Consider the following 23543-nt stretch of genomic DNA (forward strand, 5'->3'; position numbering starts at 1 on the left):
TTTAAGTAGAGATGGGATTTTACCTTGTTGGCCAGGCTGGTCTCGAATTGCTGGTCTCAAGTGATCTGCCTGCCCTGGCCTCCCAAAATGCTAGGATTACAGGAGTGAACCACCACATCAGCCAGGGAAGATTTTTTTTTTTTTTAATCCAAGTGTCCAGTTTCAGGAGGTCCATAGTGAAGAGAGAAAGGACATCTGACTAGCCATGCAAAGGCTAGACCTCTGGTTAGCTCTTTGAGATCATAAAGATTCACATTCCATCTTGGTTGTGATGTATTTGAAGTGAGCTAATCAGTTAACCAGTATGCATTCATTTTTTCAACAAATGGTTGAGTACTTATGGAGAGCCTAGCACTGTACTCTACATTTCAGGGATAAAAAGATCATTAAAATAACAGTTCCTGTACTTTGAAAGTGACTGAGATGTAAATACAATACCAGCACAAAAATACAAGCCCAACAGTATGAGCCCAGCATAGGTATATGATATGAGGAAATAGACTTTATGTGGCTGACATCTTTCATAATTTCCAAATCTATACCTCCCTTTACTGTCAAATGCCTTTATTTTAAAGTTCCCATTGCATAACATAAACTACTGCAGCATCCCATTACGTTAACTACTGCAGCAGCTACTTTATTGATCTTGGGTTTACCTTTTTTCCCTTTAATTTTTCTTCCAAAGAACCCCCCAATATGCTCTTTCCAAAGTGATCTTATCATTTCCCATATTGAAGTACTTCATTGACTCACATATTTTGAACTACTTATAGAAGACAGTTCAAATTTCTTAGCAAAATACATAAGACACTTCATGAGTTAGCCCTTATGTATGTCTCAGTTCTCATCTTCACCACTTTCCTAAATGTGTCCAGCCATTATTTTCCATATCCTGACTTTTGCTCTTATGTTTTCCAAATTTCTGTTGCCTAGACTGGGGTGTAGTGGCATGATCATGGCTCACTGCAGCCTGAAACTCCCAGGCTCAGGTGATCCTCTCACCTCAGCTTCCTGAATAGCTGGGACTACAGGCGTGTGCTCTCATGCCTGGCTAGTTTTGTATTTTTTGTAGAAATGGGATTTGACCATGTTGTCCAGGCTGGTCTCCAACACCGGAGCTCAAGCTATCTGCCCTCCTCAGCCTCCCAAAGTGCTAGGACTAAAGTCATGAGCCACCATGCCTGGCTGCTTTGCTTCACCCTTCCCCTCCCCTCCCCTCCCCTCCTCTTCCCTCTATTTAATATTCAATCTGTTCTATAAGATCCTTCATGCCTACATAGTTAATCAGTCTTTATGAAAACTGTCAGAGACAAAGATTGTAAGTTTCTCTGTATTATGGAATATTTCAAATATATACAAAAGTAGAGGGACTAGTATCACTTAGCCCATTTATATTCCTACTACTTCCTTAAGCACCTCCCCAGCACCCAATTATTTTGATATGAAATCTGGGTATTTTTGTTTAAAAGTCTATTTTGAAGCTGCCCAAAATCTATCCCCTGTAGCATCAATAAATTCATCCAAACATGTATTAAGCACTTACATTCAAGGCATTATATTAGATATTAAAGATGGAGATATTTAAGACTGAACACCTTTTGTACGAGGGAAGTGAAAAAAAAGGAAAAAAAAAAACAAGACAGAGCACCTATCCTTAAGAAAGTTGTAGGCCTGATGTGAGTGACAAACTTAACTCAAAGGAAAGGGTAGAGTAAGAAAGTGGCAGCTGAGTTGCATTGTAAGGGATAACTATGGCTGAGCATGATGGCTCATTCCTGTATTCCCAGCGCTTTGGGAGGCCAGGGTAGGAGTATTTCTTGAGCCCAGGAATTTGAGACCAGCCTGGGCAACACAGGGAGACTTCACCTCTACAAAAAATTTAAAAAGTAGCCAGGTAGGCCTGGTGCAGTGGCTCACACCTGTAATCCCAGCACTTTGGGAAGCGGAGATGGGTGGATCACCTGAGGTCAGGTATTCGAGACCAGCCTGACCAACATGGTGAAACCCCATCTACTAATGCAAAAAAAAAAAAAAAAAAAATTGTGTAGAACTGTGCTGTCTGACCCAGTAGCCACTAGCCGTATCTGTTTATATTTAAATTTTATTTAGACTAAGTAATAAAAATTTGAGTCCTCTGGTATACAAGCCACATTTCAAGTTTCTAGTAGAATGTGTACATCATCACAGAAAGTTCAGTTGGAAAGGACTGCTCTAGAAGACAGTAAAATAATGAATTTTTAAAACTCTAAAAGAGTAGCCTTAAATAGTCTTCATTTACTAATGAAAAGTAATCCTGGATAAGAAAGAGAAGGATTCTGGCAAGTATTGTTAATTGATAGGTTAGCTGGTCATTTAAATCAAAAGGACTTGATGAAATTTATGATTCTTTGTTCTCATTAGTGAAAACTAAGAATCATAAATTTCATCAAAAAGAGTACAAAGGGAGAGTACCTGATAGTTGTTAAATATTATAATCACTTGAAAAATTGAGAAATTAGATGTATTTATTAAGAATTAAGTAGTCATGAGATATTTGACATTTAATTTTTGAAGGAAGAAATACCAATAAAATTTTGTTGAACTTGCTTTATATTTTAAGAAAATTTTATTAAAATTCCAGCAATATACTCAGGAGGCTGAGGCAGGAGAATTGCCTGAACCCAGGAAGCGGAGGTTTCGGTGAGCCGAGATCGCGCCATTGCACTCCAGCCTGGGTAACAAGAGCGAAACTCCTTCCCAAAACAAACAAACAAAATTCCAGCAATATTCTAGAAGGAGAAATATTTTGTTCACAAGTTACTTAGTGAATTGCTTGTATGTTACAGATTGTTGGGTTCATGTTTTTCAGGTCCTGCCTTTTCAATGAAAGTTTTTGTCATCAGATTTCAGAAAATATTGGCTCTAAGGTGCTCCACCTGACACTGCTCAAATTTTTCTTTAATTTAATTGAAAGTGAAGTACAGCATCTGAGTCAAAAGTAAGTTTTAATCACAAAAATCACATTTATCTAAATATCTTTTTTTTTTTTTTGGCGAGGGGGAGACAGAGTCTCTCTCTGTCACCAGGCTGGAATGCAGTGGTGCCATCTTGGCTCACCGTAACTTTCACCTCCCAGGTTCAAGCAAGTCTCCTGCCTCAGCCTTATGGGTAGCTGGAATTACAGGCATCTGCCACCACGCCTGGCTAATTTTTGTATTTTTAGTACAGACAGGATTTCACAGTATTGGCTAGGCTGGTTTTGAACTCCTGACCTTGTGATCCACCCACCTCAGCCTCCCAAAGTGCTGGGATTACAGGCATGAGCCACTGCGCCTGGCCAATTACTATTGTTTCTATGCACCATTTTTTAGACTTATTATACATATATATCTAAAAAGTCGCCTTGTTTTCTATTTTAAAGTAGATTTATTTTTAAAACATATTTCCAGATATTCTCAGTGTGAGTGAAGGTTTATGCCCCTTTAAAAAATTTCCTCAGTTTACTTCCTCTATTCATTTGGATGGATAAGAGTGTTTTAATTTTTAGGATTTTAAAAAAAACCTTTAGTAATTGAATGCTTAAGTGAAAAACTACACCAATTTTAAACACTGAGTCTACAACAAGTTTTGTTCCTGCTTATTATTAAGCATAAAAACAATTATTATAATCTTTATATTTTATGATGTGTTCAAAAATTGGTAGCATTTTTTTTAATAGAGATGTCAAATAATTGTCATGATCAAATTGGCATAAAGATATCCTTTTTGTTTATATTTTAATTAGGTTGTATGACTGGTCAGATTCTCAGAGTCTGAAAATAACAGGAAAGGCAATGCTTCTTGAAATTTTTTGGTCAGGAAGTGAAACCTCTGGGCTTTTGACCAAACCAATAAATATGCTTTTGGAATGGACTATATATTCTCACAAGGAAAAATGCAAGTCTAATGATGTAAGTAGGATTAATTTACAGATGAATAGTCTATGGAAAAAGCACTTTGAATTGTTTACCTTTTCCTCTCTCCTTGGTTCTTTGGATTACTTGAAAAAAGTTAAAATATACCCAAATACATCATTGTTTTCTATTTAGTTTATCTAGTTTTAAGGTAAAAGACTCTTGGAGACTCGTTGCTTCATGTAGCATGTTTGCATATAGTAGCTAGCGAGTTATTTGATAGTTACTAGATAGTTACTGCTAAGAGATCTCTAGTTATATACCTTTCTAGATGTTTCCTTTTGTACAGTTTGATTAATGAGGAACTTAAGATTTAAAAATAAATGAGTTAATCCATACAATTTGGGGGGGGGTACTAATAAATATTATTTATTAGTATTATTTTAAAACTACCTTTTTCGATGTTAAGAGTTACTTTCTGAAATGTTTCTTTATAAGTAGATTTTGCCTGTCATTAGAAATTTAACATATAGTGATTTTAGTGTATTATCTATCTCAAGGGTAATAGTGTATGGCAACATGCTGTGGCACATTTTGGTTGCCTAACGTATATTAGTCACCGTTTTCCTTTTCAAAATAATTTCCCTTTGGGATTATGTTATATGCTTTTTTGTGTTATTCATTTTTACCCTTTTTAATTTTTTTTTACTTTTCTATCTTCTTGAATCTTCTTTTTAGTCTTCATTTTTAATATATGCACTTAATATAAATTACCTATTAAGTACAACTTGACATTAATTTCATAGTTTGATACTTTAGAGTGCTCTATTTTTTTTTCCAACATATTTTCTATTGTTAATTTAGATTTTTCCCTTTGATCCAAGAGACATTTTTAAAGGGTATTGTAAAATTTCAAAATATATAGGTTTTATTTGTTTGGCTATGCTTTTTTTGGTTAATTTCTAATAATGAATTATAGTTGAAGAATGCACCTTATGTGATTTTGCTTCCTGAAATTTACTGAAGTTCTCTTTTTGGCTCCATATAAGACTAGGAACCAGAATGTGTTTTTTTTGTTGGATTAGATCAAACTTAATTGTTTTACTCAATCCTTCTGAATCGACTTTGTTGATTTGCTCACCTACTTTAAGTTTCTGCTTTATATGTACTACTGACACCTTATTCATAACTGATATATCATGACTACTAGTTATGATCCTGTAACTGCTAGTTAGGTAGTATCTTTTTCAGGGATCATAAGCATAGTAATTAGGGTAGAGAGCTCTGGTGTCAAACTACCATGAAGTCTATTCTGTCTTAATGAAAGTGCCTATGTAGTTTCTTGTCAAATATTTCCTCAGATTCATTTTCTCTTCTCTACTTTTAAAATTACCATTAAACTTATACCTTTTCTTCATATTCTCTGCATTTTTCACCTTATATCTCCCTCTGCCTTTCTCTCCCTCTCCCTCTTTCTCTCCATCTCCCTTTTTCTTTCCTTCTCCCGTCTCTCTCTCCCTCCCTCCTTCCCTGCCCCCCCAATGTAGATACATTTTTTTTTGATACTTGCCACGTTCCAATAGTATTTTCATCTAGTTTTTAGTTCATTGGTTTTTTTCTTCAGCTGTATCGAATATGTTGTTAAATATGACCATTATTGTATTTAAAATTTTTGTATTTTTTCCAGTTAATAGACTTTTTAACTATTCCAGACTGCTATGACTTGTTTTTATGGTTTCAAGGTTTTCTTTTGTCTTTGAACATGACAATGACATTTATTACCTGTGTTTGATTATTCCATATCTGAAGTCTTTGTGGGTCTGTTTCTGTTGTTGTTTTTGCTATTTCTTTCTCTTGTGCTTTTTAATTTTCTCTTGCAAGCTTATGATTCACTATATGCTTTTAAATTGCATTTGATTTGTAGAAAAAAATACATGGTAAAAGCCAGAATATCTTCCCCCAGAAAGAATTTCTGTTTAACTTCTTCCAAGTGCCTGGGTATATTACTCATTAAGGGACTACTCTGATTCAATGTCTGTTTGAGGGACTCTAGATAGTCCAGTGAAGTAAAGAGCTACATATACATTTAGTTTTGCTTCTGATGTGTGAAGCCCTTAACTTTTTCATCCTATGAGAGATTAGGCTTTGGCCATGACTTTTTTTTTTAATCTTTTTGTCCTTTGTGCTTCAGAAACCACAGTACTGTATTCTATCTCCTTCCTTAAAATCAGCAAAAGCCCTCAGTATCTTTGAGTGCCTTGCTTGAATGCCTCACTAAATCTTGGCCTAGCAATTCCTCATAATTTATTGTCTTTTTTAATGAAATGTTTTGCATATTTCATTTAACATTTTTAGTTTTAGTTTTCTTCTCTAAGTGGGTTCACCTGAGGCCGGGTGCAGTGCTGTAATCCCAGCATTTTCATAAACTAAAGTGGAAGGATTGCTTAAGGCCAGGAACCCAAGACCAGTCTGAGCAACAGAGTGAGACCGCCATCTCTACAAAAGAAAATAAAAAGCTAGGTGTGGTGGTGTGCACAGGTATTGGTTTTAACTACTTGCTTGGGAAGCTGTGGTAGGAGGATTGCTTGAGCCCAGGAGTTGGAGGCTATAGTGAGCTGTGATTGCACCTCTGCATTCCAGCCTGGGCGACAGAGTGAGACCCTGTCCCCCCACCCTCAAAAAAAAGTTCATCTGAATTACCTAGGCCTTCATTAGAAACAGAAGTTCTTGCTGGTTTTTTTTAAAAAATTCTGTTTGGTTATCTGAGGAAGGCTTCAAAAAAGAAAAGTTCTTTTTGAGGTACTAATTTTTTTTTTTCTGAATCAGCATTAAAAAGGGAAGGTTGCTAAGGAGTATAGCTAGATTTTTTTATGATCAAGTAATTCTATTATTTAACACCAGGTGAGTAGGCACTTTCTCATGCATGTATCTGATTTAAAAAGAAGTATGATTTTGCAAATTACAGAAATAGAAAATACCCAACTGAAATAGGACTACTATTTACACCTCATTGCCAATTGAGTATAGTACTTCTAAGCTAAAGCTGATAGCCTCTTTATAAATTACCATCTGTCTTTTTATTTATTTACTTTTTATACAATGCAGTCATTAAGGATAGAAAATATTTCTTTATTATAGAACATTTCTTTTTTTCATTTATTTGATTACATAAATGAAATTGCTCATTTATAACTGAAAACAATAATGAAACTGATGTTTTCATAATTTTACTAAGTCTTCAAAGGACTATCACAGATAAGAAATTACTGAAGAAACGCTCATGTAAACAGTAACAGATTTATACATATTTAACTTGAAGATTTTTGTTAAAACTTTTAAATAAAAGCAACATATTTGTGAAGCAGTCTGTATTAAATTGTAGCATTGGTTGTAATATGAGAACTGGTTTCAAATTTGGCAAATTATTATTTTATTTAACATTTGTATTGCTTAAATTGATCTAAAACTGCTTTTTAAAAATTGTATTACCTTTCTGCTATAATTTATTCTTGTACTTAATTAAATCTTTTTGGCAGTTTCCAGTTTCAAGAATTCCATGCATGTTCACAGACATCATTTTCAGTACTGTAAAGCATTTGTTTCTTGATTTGCTGAGTTGAAGTATTCAATTTAAGTCATTAGCTAAACAGAAGTCCTCAGTTTATGCTAATATTGTTTTGTCATAATGTCAATCAGCAAGTATTGCAGAGTGGCACAATGGCAGTGAATTTCATTGTCATTAATCTGAGAAAGCTTTGGGCTTTCCTTGGCAAAGAGCAGAGGTGGGCTGTGTCAAGGTTATGGAGAAGGTACAAATTTTATTAGTCTCACTTTTCTTTGAGATGTTATTAAGTGCTATTGATAATTCTACAATATAGGTAGAAATGTAAGCTAGTTTATATTTATAGATAAGAAAGTTGATAAAGAGTTTAAATAACTTATTCAAGGTGTCACAGCTTGTTAGGGCAAAGCCTTGACTAGAGGCCAAGTCTCCACTGCAGCACACTTTTTATGTTTCAAATGCCAGTGTTTAAAACAGGAAGAGGCACCGTGTGTGCATTATGTCTGCATCTTTCCAACAGAGTAGTTTGTCACGTATTACAGTGGGGTATCATGGAAATCCCTAACCTGGGAGTCAGAAGGCCAAGATGCTAGTTTGTTCTATGTTACAGATTAGTCAATTTTTGGAAGATTGCCAATTTTATAAACTAGAAGTTGCTTCTACTGGCAGATGATAGAGAACCGTATTGACAGAATGTCTGGTAATAGAGTTCAACATATTAGAAAGGAATTCTAAGGTAAATGTATGTCATATGTGCAAATCTTGTCTACCTTTTATTTCTTAGTTAATTCTTAGGGTATTCATATTCTCTTCTTTCAGCTTTAACAAATATTTCAGTGTTCCAAGAAAGCTGCTTTACCTTGTTGATTTATTTACTATTTTCTTGCTAATCTATTTCTAAAGCTTATATGTCCACTATACTGGAAGGAGTCGTATTGTTTATATATTGTTAAAGTGGCAGTGAGTATAATCCATAGCACAGTGCGTTGGCCCTGTTATTGTTAATGAGTATGATAGTTAAGATTATGGTGAAAAAGGATCGATGAACCTGACTTGAAAGTGTTTTTTCATATAAAAACTTTCTATTATGACTATGCAGTAGTGTGCATGTTTAGCTAAGGACATAAAAACAGGAATCACTTTGGCAGGATCTTTATCATAGTAAAAAATCTGTAGTTACTCTGCAAAATCTCTTCTCTCTCTCTGTTTAAAAACATTAGTAATCAAGATAAATTTAATATTAAAAATACATTAATATTCTATTGTGATTTCAACTATATGTACCACATATTTATATAAGGAAAGAGGGGAAGTCCCAACTGTTTGATTTTTTTTTTTTTTATGTTGTTTTCGATTGATGGAAAGCTAGATTGTGTTTTTATATAACGCTTCATTCTGTGGGCTAACATCCTTCTTTCCTGCCCAGAGTCCTAGAGCCTGGGTGGTCTAAAGTGACATTGATTTACTATACTCTTGAGATGGAGAATACTTTCAGAAATCAACATTTACCAACTTCTTGCTTCTTTCCTGAGTACTGTCTTTGCTGTTACTCAGCTATATGTTACGTTGGAAGGAACATTTTGTGGATGCTTATGTGCGTATGGACATAATCAGTTTAGTAGTTTATATATTTTCACTGTTCTGTTTTATATTCTCTTGGTAACAGGAGAAGTAAGGATTAACTAACTTAGCGTGATCAAGCAAGATACTGGCTCTATAAAGAATGGAGTTGATTTCCTGCAGTGTTTCCTGGAGACTAGCATTAGACCCTAATCCTGCCAGTCATACCAGGGGAGATGTGGGTGCTATTGATGTAACCAGATCTGCTGCTAGTTTCCCATGCCATTTAGCTGCAACTGCAAGGCTTAAACTCAGCTCTCCTATCAAAGCAGGAGACCCGGTGGGATTGACAACCACCTATGAAGCCTCACCTGCCAGGATCTGGCTGGCTGTCTTGGCCTCTGATCATATCAGAAGAAGGGCACTACTTTCTTAATCATGCAGCTTTTAAAAATCTCCTCAGCCCCACACTTGAGGGTCTCTCTCCTAGGTTCTAACGTCTAGCCCTGAAAGAATGCAGTATGCTGCCCCTGATATGATAGGACAACAGAGGACCTACACACATGCTACTGATCCTGACCGTGGGTTTTCCTTCAGTAAACGCTGTTCTGGCAAGCTTTGTGTGTGCTGCTGGACCATTTGCTTATGTTTGCACAATAAACCAGAAATAGAACTTTGGTTTTGAAATCATTTCTCTGCTAACTAAAGCTATTAGATATGCAATGATATCCCAATGAAATTTCGAATATACGTATAAGAAATTTGTTTGCTGAGAGCAAGAGACACAAATCCAGTAGTCACTGAGGATTCAAAGTACTAGGGATTTTTTTCTCACTAATCTCATATTAGGCATAATATATGCTAGTTTATTGTGTGATATATAACTCTGTAATACACTGAAATATACATAATTTACTGTGTAATATATAACATACCGTTTATGAGTGTAATAATTTATAGTATAAAAGGGTCTAAGAACCAGATTTAGAAGTGCCTTTTTATATAAAAATATTCTAATCCCTAAAATTCCATATAAACTATGCAAAGTGTAAAAATATTTTAAAAACACCTTTGATTTAAATATAAACAGATTTTCAAAACATTAAAACCAGCTGAAATTCGTATTATCTGTCGTCTAGGCTTGTTGTATATGTGAAAAAAAATCACTAACAGTTGGGTAAAAAGCATGAGAAATATTTTAATAAACGTGGTAATAGATTAGGTTATGAGTCATATTAGATCTATTAGTAATAGATCAGATTTCTTGCATCCTTTTATACTATAATCTTAACTATTACACAAGAACAGTATGTTATGTCATATGTTATGCTTATGTTATTTAAGCATAGTATATACCTAATATGGATTAATGAGAAAGAAATTAGCTGGCAGAACATAGTTATAATGTATTACTTTAGCATTTAAAACCATTTTATATGCCTTTTACCCAACTATTAATTTAGTGATTTTTTTTCCTACATATTCAGCATGCCTAGACAACAAATAATTAGAACACAAGAATTTCAGCTGGTTTTAATGCTTTGGAAAAAGTGTTCATATTTAAATCAAAAGTGTTTTTAAAATTTTATTTTCATACTTCTTCATCTTCATAGTTTATACTAAATTTTAGAGATTCGAAAAGTACTTTCAAACACTAGGGTAAAGCACATTTACAAGGTTTGTATACCTTGTTCCATTTCTTAAAATAATTTAATGATATTTATTATAAAAGTAATCATATAAAATGATGTCCATACTCTTAAAACTGATCTCTACATCTCTAAGTTGGGTAATTGGCATTTTATATATAATTAAATAATGAAAATTTGAATCAGTATATTATAGCAAATGAATAATTTGTTTGCTGGAGCTTTTATTCATCAGGTTTCTCATGTCTTTTTCTGGATAATGTCATATAGAGCAATGTAAAAGACAATTCTGTATATACATAGTGGGGGTAGATAAATCTCTCTTTTATAGTCATATCTTTCTATTTATAAAAATCTACAAAAACCAGGTATTTCCTCATTTTAATGGAATTATTGCCTAACAAACTTGATAGCATTGGATAAAGTTAAGCTTATTCTAAACTGTTAACTTGTAGGTCCTTGGGAAATTTGCTTTATTAACTCTTTCGTCATGTGGAGAGAGAGAGAAAGAGAGAGAGATGGAAGTGGGAGACTTAGCTAGGTTTCTTAAGAATATCTTTTATCATTACATAACCTGTATTTCTAAATAGCTATGTTTTGCCCCTCAAAAAGTCTTCAAAATAAGTACTAACAGATATTCAATATTTTAATATATCTCAGTAACTTTTTTGTATCTTAATGGCAGGTCTTCAAACATGAACTAGCTTACTTATTGGCTGGAATTCTTGGAGCAGCAATAGATTATTGGATCTTCCTTGGTCTTAAGATGGGTAGAAATGTGATGCGACACATGTCTGATGACTTAGGAAGTTATATTTCTCTTTCATGTGATGGTAAGTTTGTCTATGTTCTGTTTTTTTCAGACCCATTCTGGAAATTAGTTTCGAATTTCTTTTTAAGCAGTCTGTAAGCTTTAACATATGTTCATTTGAAGCTTTCCTTAAAATACTTATGGATACATGCACACATAGATACACACACAGAGACAGTATAAAGAGGAAGATTAAAAGTACCCATAATGCTCCCACACAGATAACCACTGTTAACTTTTTAATGTCTTTCTGGTATTTCTAAGCATAGAAATAGAGTTCATACTATATATATAATTTTGTGTCTTACTTTCCTCTAACATTAAAGGAGACTTGCCCCCACATACATTTATTATTCAAATATAATTATTTTGCTAGGTGTAGTGGCTCACACCTGTAATCCCAACCTGCTTTTAGAGGCTGAGGTGGGAGGATCTCTTGAGACCAGCCTATGCAACATAGCAAGACTCTGTTTTTAAAAAAAAAATTTAAAGATTGACTAGGCATGGTGGTGCATACCCGCCGGCAGTCCCAGCTGCTCGGGAGGCTGAGGTGGGAGGATCCCTTGAGCCCAGGAGTCCTAGGCTGCAGGGAGCCCTGATTGTGCCACTGCACTGTAACCTGGGTGACAGAGCGAGACCCTGTCTCTTTAAAGAAACAAACAAGAAAAACTTGCTACTGTTTTTTCCCCGTTAAGCATGGTGGTCTAACAAGAAGTGAACATGGATGAAGCAAACAGAAGTAATTTATATGGATAATTTTTTTCACCCTTCCTTTTCTCCCCATTACCTACTTTAAAGTCTCCAGGCAAAAATGGGGAAGGATTGTTATTTAAGCAACATGATGGCAGAACTCACTTCACAAGTGAAAAGTTCTAGCCGTTGCTTTGGATCTCTAGACTGAAGGAGGCTTCCATAAAGACCTTATGTAGATTCCCAAACTTTCATAGCCAGTTTAGGAAGAGTCTTTATCCATCCTTTCCTTTTTTCTTTATTTCTTAATTTCTATAATCCTTAATTCCTAAAATGAATACGTTTTAAACGAGGTGAGTTTTTTGTGATTCTTAGCTACAAAAGGTGATTTTTATATACTTGATATTTTAAACTGCCAAATAAGTATACTGCTAGACATGTGTTTCAGTGTATTTTGATTTTATATAAAGAAAAAAGTCTTCAATATGTTGTCAATCACTTTAATACTTTGAAGAGAGACTTCAGAATAGGAATCCAGGTTATAACTGGGTTCAGGATTTATTCAGTGATGCCCTCTGCAGAGAGGTTCTCTTTTTATACTACCGAAGTTAGAAGATTTTTATCTAAAGCATTTTATCTCTTTTCTTTCTTTCTTTTTCATTGAGCTGAGGGGCTGATTACAGTTCCCTTTGTGGACTAGCTGTTCTTTGTTGCATGACTTCAACATTTCTTAGCTAACATTCAGTCTTCCTGCAGAACCCTTTCTTATTTTTTTCCTAACCATTCCTACTAGGTAATTTAGCGGGTTTTATCCTTTTCATAAACAACAGAATTCTGGCATTAGTTGCTATCACAGAACTTCCTGTTTTCATTCCTTAATGAAATTTGAATTTTGAGACCCAGTAGAGGATTAGCAATGGCTTTAGAGATTATCAATATCGTTACATGTCTTGTTTCCAATACACAGTAATTGCCCTTAAGGAATTATAATTTATCTTACAGTTTAGCCAAATGCATGAAATAATGAGCCATATATTAATGGAATTCTATGATATGTTATACATTTGCTTCAAGGCTTTCTTCACTGATATTCTGTATTTCCCTTCGCTTTAAAGCAGGACATTGTTATCCATTGTTATTTTCAGTTTTTACATGATAAGTTAAAACCCCAGAACTTTGATTCTGTGACTAAAATGAGCTTAAACTCAACCTTAGTGTTACTGTTAGGATCCTGTCAACAGATTGATTATTTTGCTTGCAAAGATCTGTTAATATATTTGATCACTAACATTCAGAACTTTAGATGAGATTTAAATTGTCACTATTGAAAGGAATTTTTAAGCCTTTTTCTTTAACTTTCTCAAAACATCATGTGCGCATGTGCACACACACACGAAGTTGGTTGCTTAGGCTTCAAATTAAGTTACAGCTAGGCAATTGAAAAGTTATTGTTGTTGAGACAATTTCACTCTCGTTGCCCAGGCTGGAGTGCAATGGCACGATCTCGGCTCACCAAAACCTCTGCTTTCCAGGTTCAAGCTATTCTTTTACCTCAGCCTCCCGAATAGCTGGGATTACTGGCATGCATCACCATGCTCAGCTAATTTTTGTATTTTTAGTAGAGATGGGGTTTCTCCATGTTGGTCAATTTGATCTCAAACTCTCGACCTCAGGTGATCCGCCTGCCTCAGCCTCCCAAAGTGCTGGGGTTACAGGCGTGAGCCACTGCACCCGGCCAATTTAACAGTTTTAAACATTATTTCTTTTTTGAGACAGAGTCTTAACTCTGTCCCCCAGGCTGGAGTATGGTGGCAAGATCTCGGCGCACTGCAACCTCCACCTCCCGGGTTCAAGCGATTCTTATGCCTCAGCCTCCTACGTAGCTGGGATTACTGGTGTGCACCACCACACTTGGCTAATTTTTTATATTTTTAGTAGGGATGGGGTTTTACCATTTTTGCTAGGCTGATCTCAAACTCCTGACCTCAGGTGATCCACCCACCTCAGCTTCCCAGAGTGCTGCATTACAGGCATGAGTCACTATGCCCAGCCAAAAGTTTTAAACATATATTTCTAAAAATTGTTCAAATTAATATTTTTCTATTTTCTGTCAATTTTTTTTTCTTTTAGTGCAGCTTGGTGTTTACCCTTTGTCAAGAGACAAAAGTCAAGTGAACATTTTATCATAAACCAGTAGCTTTTCTATAGCTAATATGCAAAATTAAAGTGTTTGTTTATTGTGAAGTTTGTAGAATACCACACTTTTTCTACAAGTGAACTCTGTTCCCCTCCATCCTGAGGGACAGAGTGAGACTCTTCTCAACAACAACAAAAAAATAATGTTAACTTTTAAATTGCCTAGCTATAACCTAATTTGAAGCCTATGCAACTAACTGCGTGTGTGTGTGTGCACATGCACACACAGTTTTGAGAAAGGTAAAGAAAAAGGCTTAAAAACACTTTTCAATAGTGACAATTTAAATTGCATCTAAAGTGTTGAATGTTAGTGATCAAATATATTAATAGATCTTTGGGAGCAAAGTAATCTGTCAATAGGATTATAACAGTAACACTGAGGTTGAGTTTAAGCTCGTGTTAGTCACACACAGACTCACAATTATACTTTTTGTTCATATTTTGCTGAATTTTGAAATTCATTGTCTGCCACCTCTTTTTTTCCTCATTTCTTTTCTCTGCAGATATTCTTCCTTTAAAAAAAAAAAAAAAAAAAAACATTTCTTTTGCATTATTCTTCTACTCAGTTACTATCTTTTGCTTTTCCCAAGTCATTAGTAAAGATGTTATAATTTCACTGTTATATAACTCCCAGTTGAAGATATCAGTCCATCTTTCTCAATTATGGTAAGCTGGACGTTTTGATTTTTCCTAGTTCAAATGTACAAAATTCATACCATGACACTACTGAGATTCATATCTGTCAAATTTATTTCAGTTTAGTATAATTTTTAGTTTATAATTGTTTTGTCAAGAATTAAGGCAACAGATATTTTAGAAGATAAATAAAATTTTTTTCTATCATCTCATGTGCATCAATTCTATATAGATGCCATTCTATGTTGTTTCTAAACACTTTCTTTTCTGTATTTTAAGGTTAAACTACCTGAAATTTCTTTTTTATGCCTAATCGAAATTCCTTATTTAGTGGCTTAAACTACAGATTAACAAACTTTTTTCAATGTCAAATACCAGATAGTAAATATTATTGGCTTTTTAGGCCTACAGTCTCTATCCCTGCCACTCAACTTTGTATTTGTAGTAAGAAAGCAACCATACACAGTATATAAACAGACAGCATGGCTGTGTTCTAATAAAACTTTATTTGTTAAAAACAGGCAGCACACCATAGTTTGCTAGTCTTGACTTAAACTTACTTCTTATCCAGTTGTTTCACTGGGAAAGATGTCATCAAAATTTACTATAGCTTTTTTCATAACTTTGGAGAACTTTAGTAAAACTTCCTTTGCTTTTCTCAAATTACACCATCGTTTCCTGATAAATATTTTCTCCAGACCTTCATTCACTTTTGCCTTGTTATCTCTAATTTCTTTCCATGCTTCAGAACTCTTTCATAAATATGTTTATATATCATTACTAATTATCAGCCAAAATGTTTCTGGTCTCTTTGTTTATTCAGTAGAATTTTATTGGCATTCTGTCAGTCATTGAGCTAAACACTTTTATTTACAGTGGAAGAGGGAAGCAAAACATGGTCCTTGTGGGGGTTTTTTGTTTGTTTTTTTTGGAACTTTCAGTAAGACAGTTAATAATTTATATTAACTGTAATTAAGTTAATATAAATGTCATTTAAAATAAGTGCTCTGAACAGGAAAACCTAGGTGTTGAGATTGTTGAACTTACTTTATACTGTGTGACAATGGAATTCAGAACATGAAGAATAAGTAGAAGTTTGACAGGGCAGAGTGTTTTAGTCAGAAGATAACATTTACCAAAACTCTGAGATAGGAAAGAGGGCCTTTTTGAGCCTTCCTGGTGCCTGGCTGATGGGAATAGAGGCCAGAATACGGCCAAAGAAGGGATAGGAGATGTGTGAAAATTTGTAAGCCTTGTTAAAGAGTTAGAAGCCATTGTAGCAAGGGAGGAGCATGATCTCATTAACTTGATTTAAAAAGATTGTCCTGGCTTGGCTCTCTATTATGAGTTACTGATATCTGCTAATCATTCATTCATCTGCCAAACACTAAATGTTTACTCTGTACAAATTAATGGCCTATATACTGTAAAGACTACAAGTACGACTCTTCCCTTGAAGTTCTTACAGCCCATGGGCTAATTTTCTTCTGTTCTTTTGTTCATCTATTATTTATTATTACCCTTGACTTTGTTACCTGGTAATATGGGTAGCTATCATATTAGTAGTTGGTATTCCTTATTTCTGTAAGCCTATCAGATGTGATCTTTATTAGATAAATAACCCCATTTGTAAATTTCAATGTGAGATCATCTCTTTTGAACTCTACAAGTTATTTCTGCTTTGCTTTCGCCTCTGTCTAGAGTTCTTATGTTAAGAGATTGATTGGTTGCAGTATACTCTGTAATGATAGATAGGGTTTTTAATGTATATAATTAGAGGTTAAATTTTCAAATTATCTTTTGATTCTTATCCTTCAGTTTACTGCTTATACATTTTTAGATAATATTAAGAGAGCCTCAGTAGTAGCAAGAGAAAGGAGTGGAAATAATTCTTTTCTCCTTTCCAACTCATAATAATTGTATCTTTGTGGAGGCCATAATGGAAGGACTCATCTAATTCAGTGATAATGTATCTGTGGGGGTTAGTTGTATCTGATTAATACCTGACCTGAAGCCATTTGCCCAAAGTTTTAAAGACTCCTTATGACAAACTGCCACAAGACAAGGGCATCAGATCTCTTTAGTCAAGGCAAGTTTCTCAGCCTGTGTACTGATTATGTTTTGGGCTGGATAATTATTTGTTGTTGGGGCTGTCCTGGGCATTGTAGGATATTTAGTAGCATCCTGGGCCTCTGTCTACTAGATGCTAATAGCATCCCCTTCCCCAATATGCTAACCAGAAATTAACAAATGTTACCTGAAAGCAAATCCTCCCTTACTTCTCCCATCCACTATTGAAAATCAGAGTTAAGAGTCAAGGACTATAAGACACTAGAGCACCAGCCTTTTTTGAAGGTTTCTGAGCAGGACATTTTACTGAGTGTCTGCATTCTCTTCACCCTGAAAGAACTCCACCCCTGATAGAGAGGCCAACTTTTATGCTTTATACTGCTATTAAGTTTATTGTTGTCTGATTTTAAGAATATATTTTAACTTAATGTTTATAATTTTAATAATTCTCTTCTGTTTATTATGTTTATTTTGCTAATTTTATTGACTTTTTCTTTTTTATTCTTTCAGTGTTTATAGTTAATCTGCCTTATTGCATAATATCACAACTTTTTAATACTGTTTGTAATTTTAGCTCTTGATATCCTCTTGGTTGGTCTTATTTATTTTATCATTTTGTTGTGTTTCCATTATGTTACTTACATAGAGAATATTAATAGTTTATAGTATTAAATAGATTATATGGGAAAGAATCACTCTACTCCTTCTTCAGTTTTAATTCATGTTTATACCTCTGGATTTTCATCTTATTGAAGTACTTGAGCTTTTGTAGAACAGATTTGAGGCCTTTGGTGTTTTCTTGTTTTTTTTTTTTTTTTGTTTCATCATTTAAAATTATCCACCATCTGGCACGTGCCTGTAGTCCCAGCTACTCGGGAGGCTGAGGCAGGAGAATTGTTTGAACCTGGGAGATAGAGGTTGCAGTGAGCTGAGATCATGCCACTGCACTCCAGCCTGGCAACAGAGTAAGACTCCATCTCAAAAAAAAAAAAAAAACTATACACCATCCCCAATAGCAGAATGGGTGCAAACTTCTGAGGAAATCTTTATACACGCTCTTCTTTTATGTTTTTCTTCTGTATCTTCTACCTTTCCTCCTTTTCTGCAGTGATAGGATTCATAGATGTTGTCATAGGAAGCAGTCTACCTTCTTCCTATCAACTCAAGACTAATGATTGCAAATTAGATACTTGTATGCTCACTTAAAAACTAATTACTGGTTTTCCAAAGGAGCATCCCTATTGTGGGAAGAGATCTTTAATGGTAATTGGAAAGTATAGTGATAAATAAAATACTGTACCCTCTATATATTACCTAATTATTCTGTATATGTGTAATTTGAAGACTTGTATTTGAAATAATAAAACCTAATGATTGTTTTTTCAAATGTGAGAACATGTGCCATTAAATATTTTCTCTTAAAAGTCAAGGAATAGGGATAAAACCTATTTTTTGTGGATTAAAATCATGTGGGTGAATCTTACAGGTGTAAGAAATCTCATTTGACAGAATAAACTTCACTAAGGAAATAGCGTATGGAAAAAAATTGTATAGGATACAGCAATAACTATATTTACTTATGTTCTCCAGACTTTTCTTCACAGGAATTAGAGGTTTTCATTTGCTCCTTTTCCTCCTCCTGGCTTCAAATGTTTGTTGCAGAGGCAGTCTTTAAAAAGTTGTGTCTACAGAGCTCTGGCAGTGTTTCTTCTGAGCCACTCTCTCTTCAGAAAATGGTAAGCACCTCTTTATTCTGGTTCTTTACATTTTCAAGAAGTGTATTCACAAACTCAATTTAAAATATTCTTAGTTATTTCAAGTAAGTATGCAGAATATATTAATTCATAAATCTTTGACTTTTGTATAAAAGCTGGTATATTTCTACCTCAAAAAGAGAGTAATTAAAGATAGCCATAGTGGTGAGTGCCTATAGTTCCAGCTACTCAGGAGGCTGAGGCAGGAGGTTTGCTTGAGCCCCTGTGTTTGAAGCTATAGTGCATTATGATTACACCTGTGCATAGCCACTGCATTCCATCCTGGGCTATGTAGTGAGACCCCTTTTCTAGGGGTGGTGGGGGAAAAGTAGTCATCAAATAGAAATTTTAAGGCTGATCATGGTGGCCCCTGCCTATAATTCTAACACTTTTGGAAACCAAGGCAGGAGGATCCCTTGAGCCCAGGAGTTCGAGACCAGCCTGGGCAACATAGCAAGACTCTGTCTCTAGAGGAAGTTAAATTAGCTGGGCATGGCGGCACTTTCCTGTGGTCCCGGCTACTCGGGAGGCTGCAGTGGGAGGATCCTTTATCCCAGGAGGTCGAGACAGCAGTGAGCTGTGATCACCACTGTACTCTAGCCTGGGTGACACTCTAAGACCCTGTCTCAAGAACAAAAAAAGGAAAAAAAAAGAAATTTTAATTACTTTTCAGTGTAGCCAAGGGTTGATAATAGAAAAGTAAAAAATCCTTATTTCCTACTAACATTTCTACATGAGGTTATTATTTTGGAAAGAACTAGATCTAGATCTAACAAAATTCTACATGGTATAAAATGGCATTTTAAAAGCAAAATATTATGCATATAAGCTACATTTGATTTTAAGTTTTCCAGTTTTATTTTGGCTATCTTTAGATATTAATGTCCAGTAGCTCTAGCAGTGTTTCATCAAATGAGAAATATATTTATTGGTCAGATTAGGCAAATTCTGTTTTGCAACAATCCTTGCCTTTAAGGATGTTTTTATTCCTTTTCTGTTGAAAATGAAAAACTTGTTTCCTGTTGAAGAAAGGCATTATCAAAATGGAAATTGTGAAATATCAGTTGTACGTAAATCATACGTATAAAATATGCAAATGAATCATACATGTTGGGCATAAGACTAATCAAAAGAGCTTTCCGAAATGAGCATCAAAATTGAATTAGAAAAAAAAAAAATATTTTCAAGAAGATATTTTTGTACTGCTTCACATTGTATTGACTATGACACAAAGCTAGCTTTCTTAATACTTTATGTTCAATTAAGACAGAGTGGCAACCATCGTGATGCAACCAAGAAAATATAACCAAATGTAATGGTGAAATGAATCAAATAATGTCTCTTTGCTCCTTTTTTTGTAGTTGAGAAAATAATGTAACATTATTTTTCAACAGGTATATTCCTATTTACCAGCCTTGGGGAAAACTGGTATGCTTGGGTCTGGAAGGATTCAGATATCAAAGAAAATAGGACAGAGGCCTTGTTTTGAATCTCAGAGAGCCTTACTAATGCTGAATGGTACTAAACAAAACCAAATCGAAGAGCTGCCAGAGTTACCGTAAGTGATGCTGATATCCTAAATGTGCTTTGTTTTAGAGTACAGCTCTTTTTCGGACACATTTCTTGAACTTTATGGTTATCTGTGATACTGTCTGAATTATATTCATTAGATCAAAACTCAATTTTAGATATATTTGATAACATTTTCTGTTTCTGTAATTCAAGGAACATACTTTCTATTAAGTGCTTCCCAAAAGAAATAAAACTGTTCATCAAATTATTGATGAATTATTGATGAAGTACAGTTTCACACAATTTTTGCCCTATAATTTGAATTACTACTTTGCCATAATATAGATGGGATTTCAGAATGCATAGTCATGTGAGATACCCTATATTGTTATAGTTGTCTCAAAATGAGAAACTTCCTCTAAAAGTATAGGGTATACAAAAGTGTATGTTGTGTAAAACTCAGAAAGCCTGAAAAGTTCTATGAGAGGAAGAAGAGAATAGAATCAGAATATGAAAATAAGAGTGGGGAGCAGAGGCCTGCGTTGTGATTTTAGCTTTCTGCTTTATTCTGTCTGCCAAATATGGTTTAACTGGTCTTTTTCTCCTTATTTGACATTCTGTATTTATAAATTTAGTGAGTAGTTGGCGGAGTAAGATTAATAAAATAAAGTTAGTGCACTGAAATTTGTTTCTACACAGTTGAAATAAACTTTAAAATTAGAAAGAAAGTAGTAAAAATTGAATGAGTAAGGGGGTTTAAATTAAAAGGAGGCTAAACTTTTAAAAAAATACCATCTAATGTATGCTGGCACGCCTTGCTGAAAAACAAGCTTTCTTTATTTCTTACTTTTCCTTTCAGGGACCTGAACCTTGCTAAATGTTCCTCATCATTAAAAAAATTGAAAAAGAAGTCAGAAGGAGAATTGTCATGTTCCAAGGAGAATTGCCCCTCTGTAGTTAAAAAGATGAATTTTCACAAGACTAATCTAAAAGGTATTCCAAGTATCTAAATTAATTTATGCTAAGAACTTTTCATGGTTATAGTCAGTACTTGCAGGTTTCACACATTTGCCCTGATGAATACTTGAACTTAAATTTGTACTAGGTCCAGGAAGTACCTTCTTGGATAACGCGTTATTTTCTTGAACTGTCATTTATGCGAAGAAAGTGATTGTTTAATACCCATTATAATAGAGTATTCCTTCCCTTTTTTCCTCTCCCTGCCATTCCAGATATGAAACACAGTGTAGCATTCATTGAGCTCATTCCAGACTTGCCCGCCTTACTTTTCTATTCCATCTCAACCTGTGCTGCTTAGGATCAGTGTCTTCTGATTTGAAAGTATAATTCAGTCTTCATCTCTTTCAGTCCTAGACATTTTGTGAACAAAGAATGAAGAGTAGGCTATGTTACATAGCTGTGTTAAGCATATGGGCTCTTTTCTTCCAGGCATTGAGCCCAGACTATGAAATGTGTTTGGCTTTTGGTTCTAACTATACTGGAACCTAAGTACCTAAAGGATGAAATAACAAGAATAGCGTAATAATTCACTTTGGCACCCCTTTACTTAGACACCTCTTAACTTGCAAATGGATCTTCTAGAAGTCTATACCTGGCCAAAGTAAATTGCTGAGTCTTTGTTGTTGTTGTTTATGAGTTATAGCTTGTTTTTAATACAAATATTAACATTATGACGCCCACGGAAATAGTGACAGTGAATCTCTTACATTTTAATGTGGTATAAGTTCATAATTGCACATTATAGATTCAAAATAACTGTCCATTTGGCTCAGAATATGAAAAGGATGTTAGATGAGAACTCAGATATTAATTTCACAAATCAGCGTTCTTTGTTTTATTGTTTCAGAAAGTAAAATGAATATGAATGATTTTAGGCAGAACAGCAGAAGGAACTGGGAGAGAGGAAGAGAATTGAGATATAGTAAAGAAAAACTTCAAAAGCTTTTTTATGCATGTAAAAAATGTTTTTCTACAAGTTACAGAGATAATCTGTAAAACTGAACACTGTAAAAATGTGCTACTTAGTATTTTATAGCAAGAACAAATTTGATTCAGTATTTCGTTTCCTAAGTAGTCATTTATAATTTTTTTTTAATTCCCCTTAAATAATCACTTATATCTTCATAACCTTGGTTATAACAGTGATGGATATAGAAAAACCCTTGTCATTCTATTTGTTACTCTTGTTCAGCTTTAAATGGTACTAGGGATTTTTTTCCCCGTGTGTGTGTGTGTGTGTGTGTGTGTGTGTGTGTGTGTGTGTGTTTATATTAAGATTCCTCCATTTCTCCCTCTCTGTGCTGTTGTAGCCAAGCCAGACAGCCTATTGAGAAGCAGCAAACCATCTGTTAATGGATTTGAAGTTCTGAATTATACTTGAGTGTGTAGAGGCACTCATGCTTAGCCAGAAACATTCATTTGAATTAAGCTATAAATGCTGTATAAAAAAGAGCCATACATTTAACGTAGGTTCATGAATAAATTTAAGAGAGGGCAATTGCTCTCTAAACTTTTATTGCTGCAAAATCCAGTATTTTTGGTGTTCTCTGATCATTTGGGGGTTTTATAGTAGGATTGAAGCTTTAAACCTTGAACTAGGGGAGACAATGCCTGTATTAAACCTTTTGCAATCGAATTTCATTGCGGAATTGCTGATAGAACAGAAGCACTATGGATTGGTGGGGTCCTTCCCCTCCCCCCCTTTTTAATGCAGGAGATGTTTAAACCAGTCAAAAGGAAAACTCAGTAAATAATTTTCTGGCATGAGGCCAGATCTCCTAGTTCATGCCCTTTGATTATTTTCTTTAGTTGATATCTTGTCTTCTCTGGAATAATCTATTAATTTTTTATGGCAGGAGAAACAGCCCTGCATAGAGCTTGCATAAATAACCAAGTGGAGAAATTGATTCTTCTTCTCTCTTTGCCAGGAATAGACATCAATGTTAAAGGTAAGTTTTAAATCTTTGTGGTCTAATCCAGTGTCTTAATATTTGTGATAATAAACAGTTTTATGTCACATTAAGAAAAATTATTTAAGTAAATTTACCTAAGGTATCTTAAAAATATTACAATTAGCAAAGCCAGGAAATTTCTCATATATTGATTTATAGCTAATGGTATAGAAACATTTTTTGATGTCCATATTTTGATAATACCCAACATTAATATTTTAAAATTGTTTTTATTTTGATTTTTTTAAGGTAGAAATAC

The 23543-nt window shown here is 34.4% G+C and overlaps 1 protein-coding gene across 4 annotated transcripts in view; it reads left to right on the forward strand.

The window, feature by feature from the left end:
• The window catches only part of SLF1 (SMC5-SMC6 complex localization factor 1), an 82571-nt gene that overhangs the window by 55096 nt on the left and 3932 nt on the right, over positions 1 to 23543 (forward strand). For 3 of the 4 annotated variants that reach the window (XM_017514085.2, XM_037733319.1, XM_037733322.1), the window contains 7 exons: positions 2849 to 2977; positions 3764 to 3929; positions 11329 to 11476; positions 18637 to 18782; positions 20195 to 20358; positions 21172 to 21305; positions 23189 to 23281. In XM_017514085.2, coding sequence (XP_017369574.2) covers positions 2849 to 2977; positions 3764 to 3929; positions 11329 to 11476; positions 18637 to 18782; positions 20195 to 20358; positions 21172 to 21305; positions 23189 to 23281 — 980 coding nt within the window. The remainder of the gene's footprint in view (positions 1 to 2848; positions 2978 to 3763; positions 3930 to 11328; positions 11477 to 18636; positions 18783 to 20194; positions 20359 to 21171; positions 21306 to 23188; positions 23282 to 23543) is intronic. The other variant, XM_037733321.1, reaches the window with a different exon arrangement.

This window comes from Cebus imitator, unplaced genomic scaffold (assembly GCF_001604975.1).
Source record: "Cebus imitator isolate Cc_AM_T3 unplaced genomic scaffold, Cebus_imitator-1.0 Scaffold515, whole genome shotgun sequence".
NCBI lineage: Eukaryota > Metazoa > Chordata > Mammalia > Primates > Cebidae > Cebus > Cebus imitator.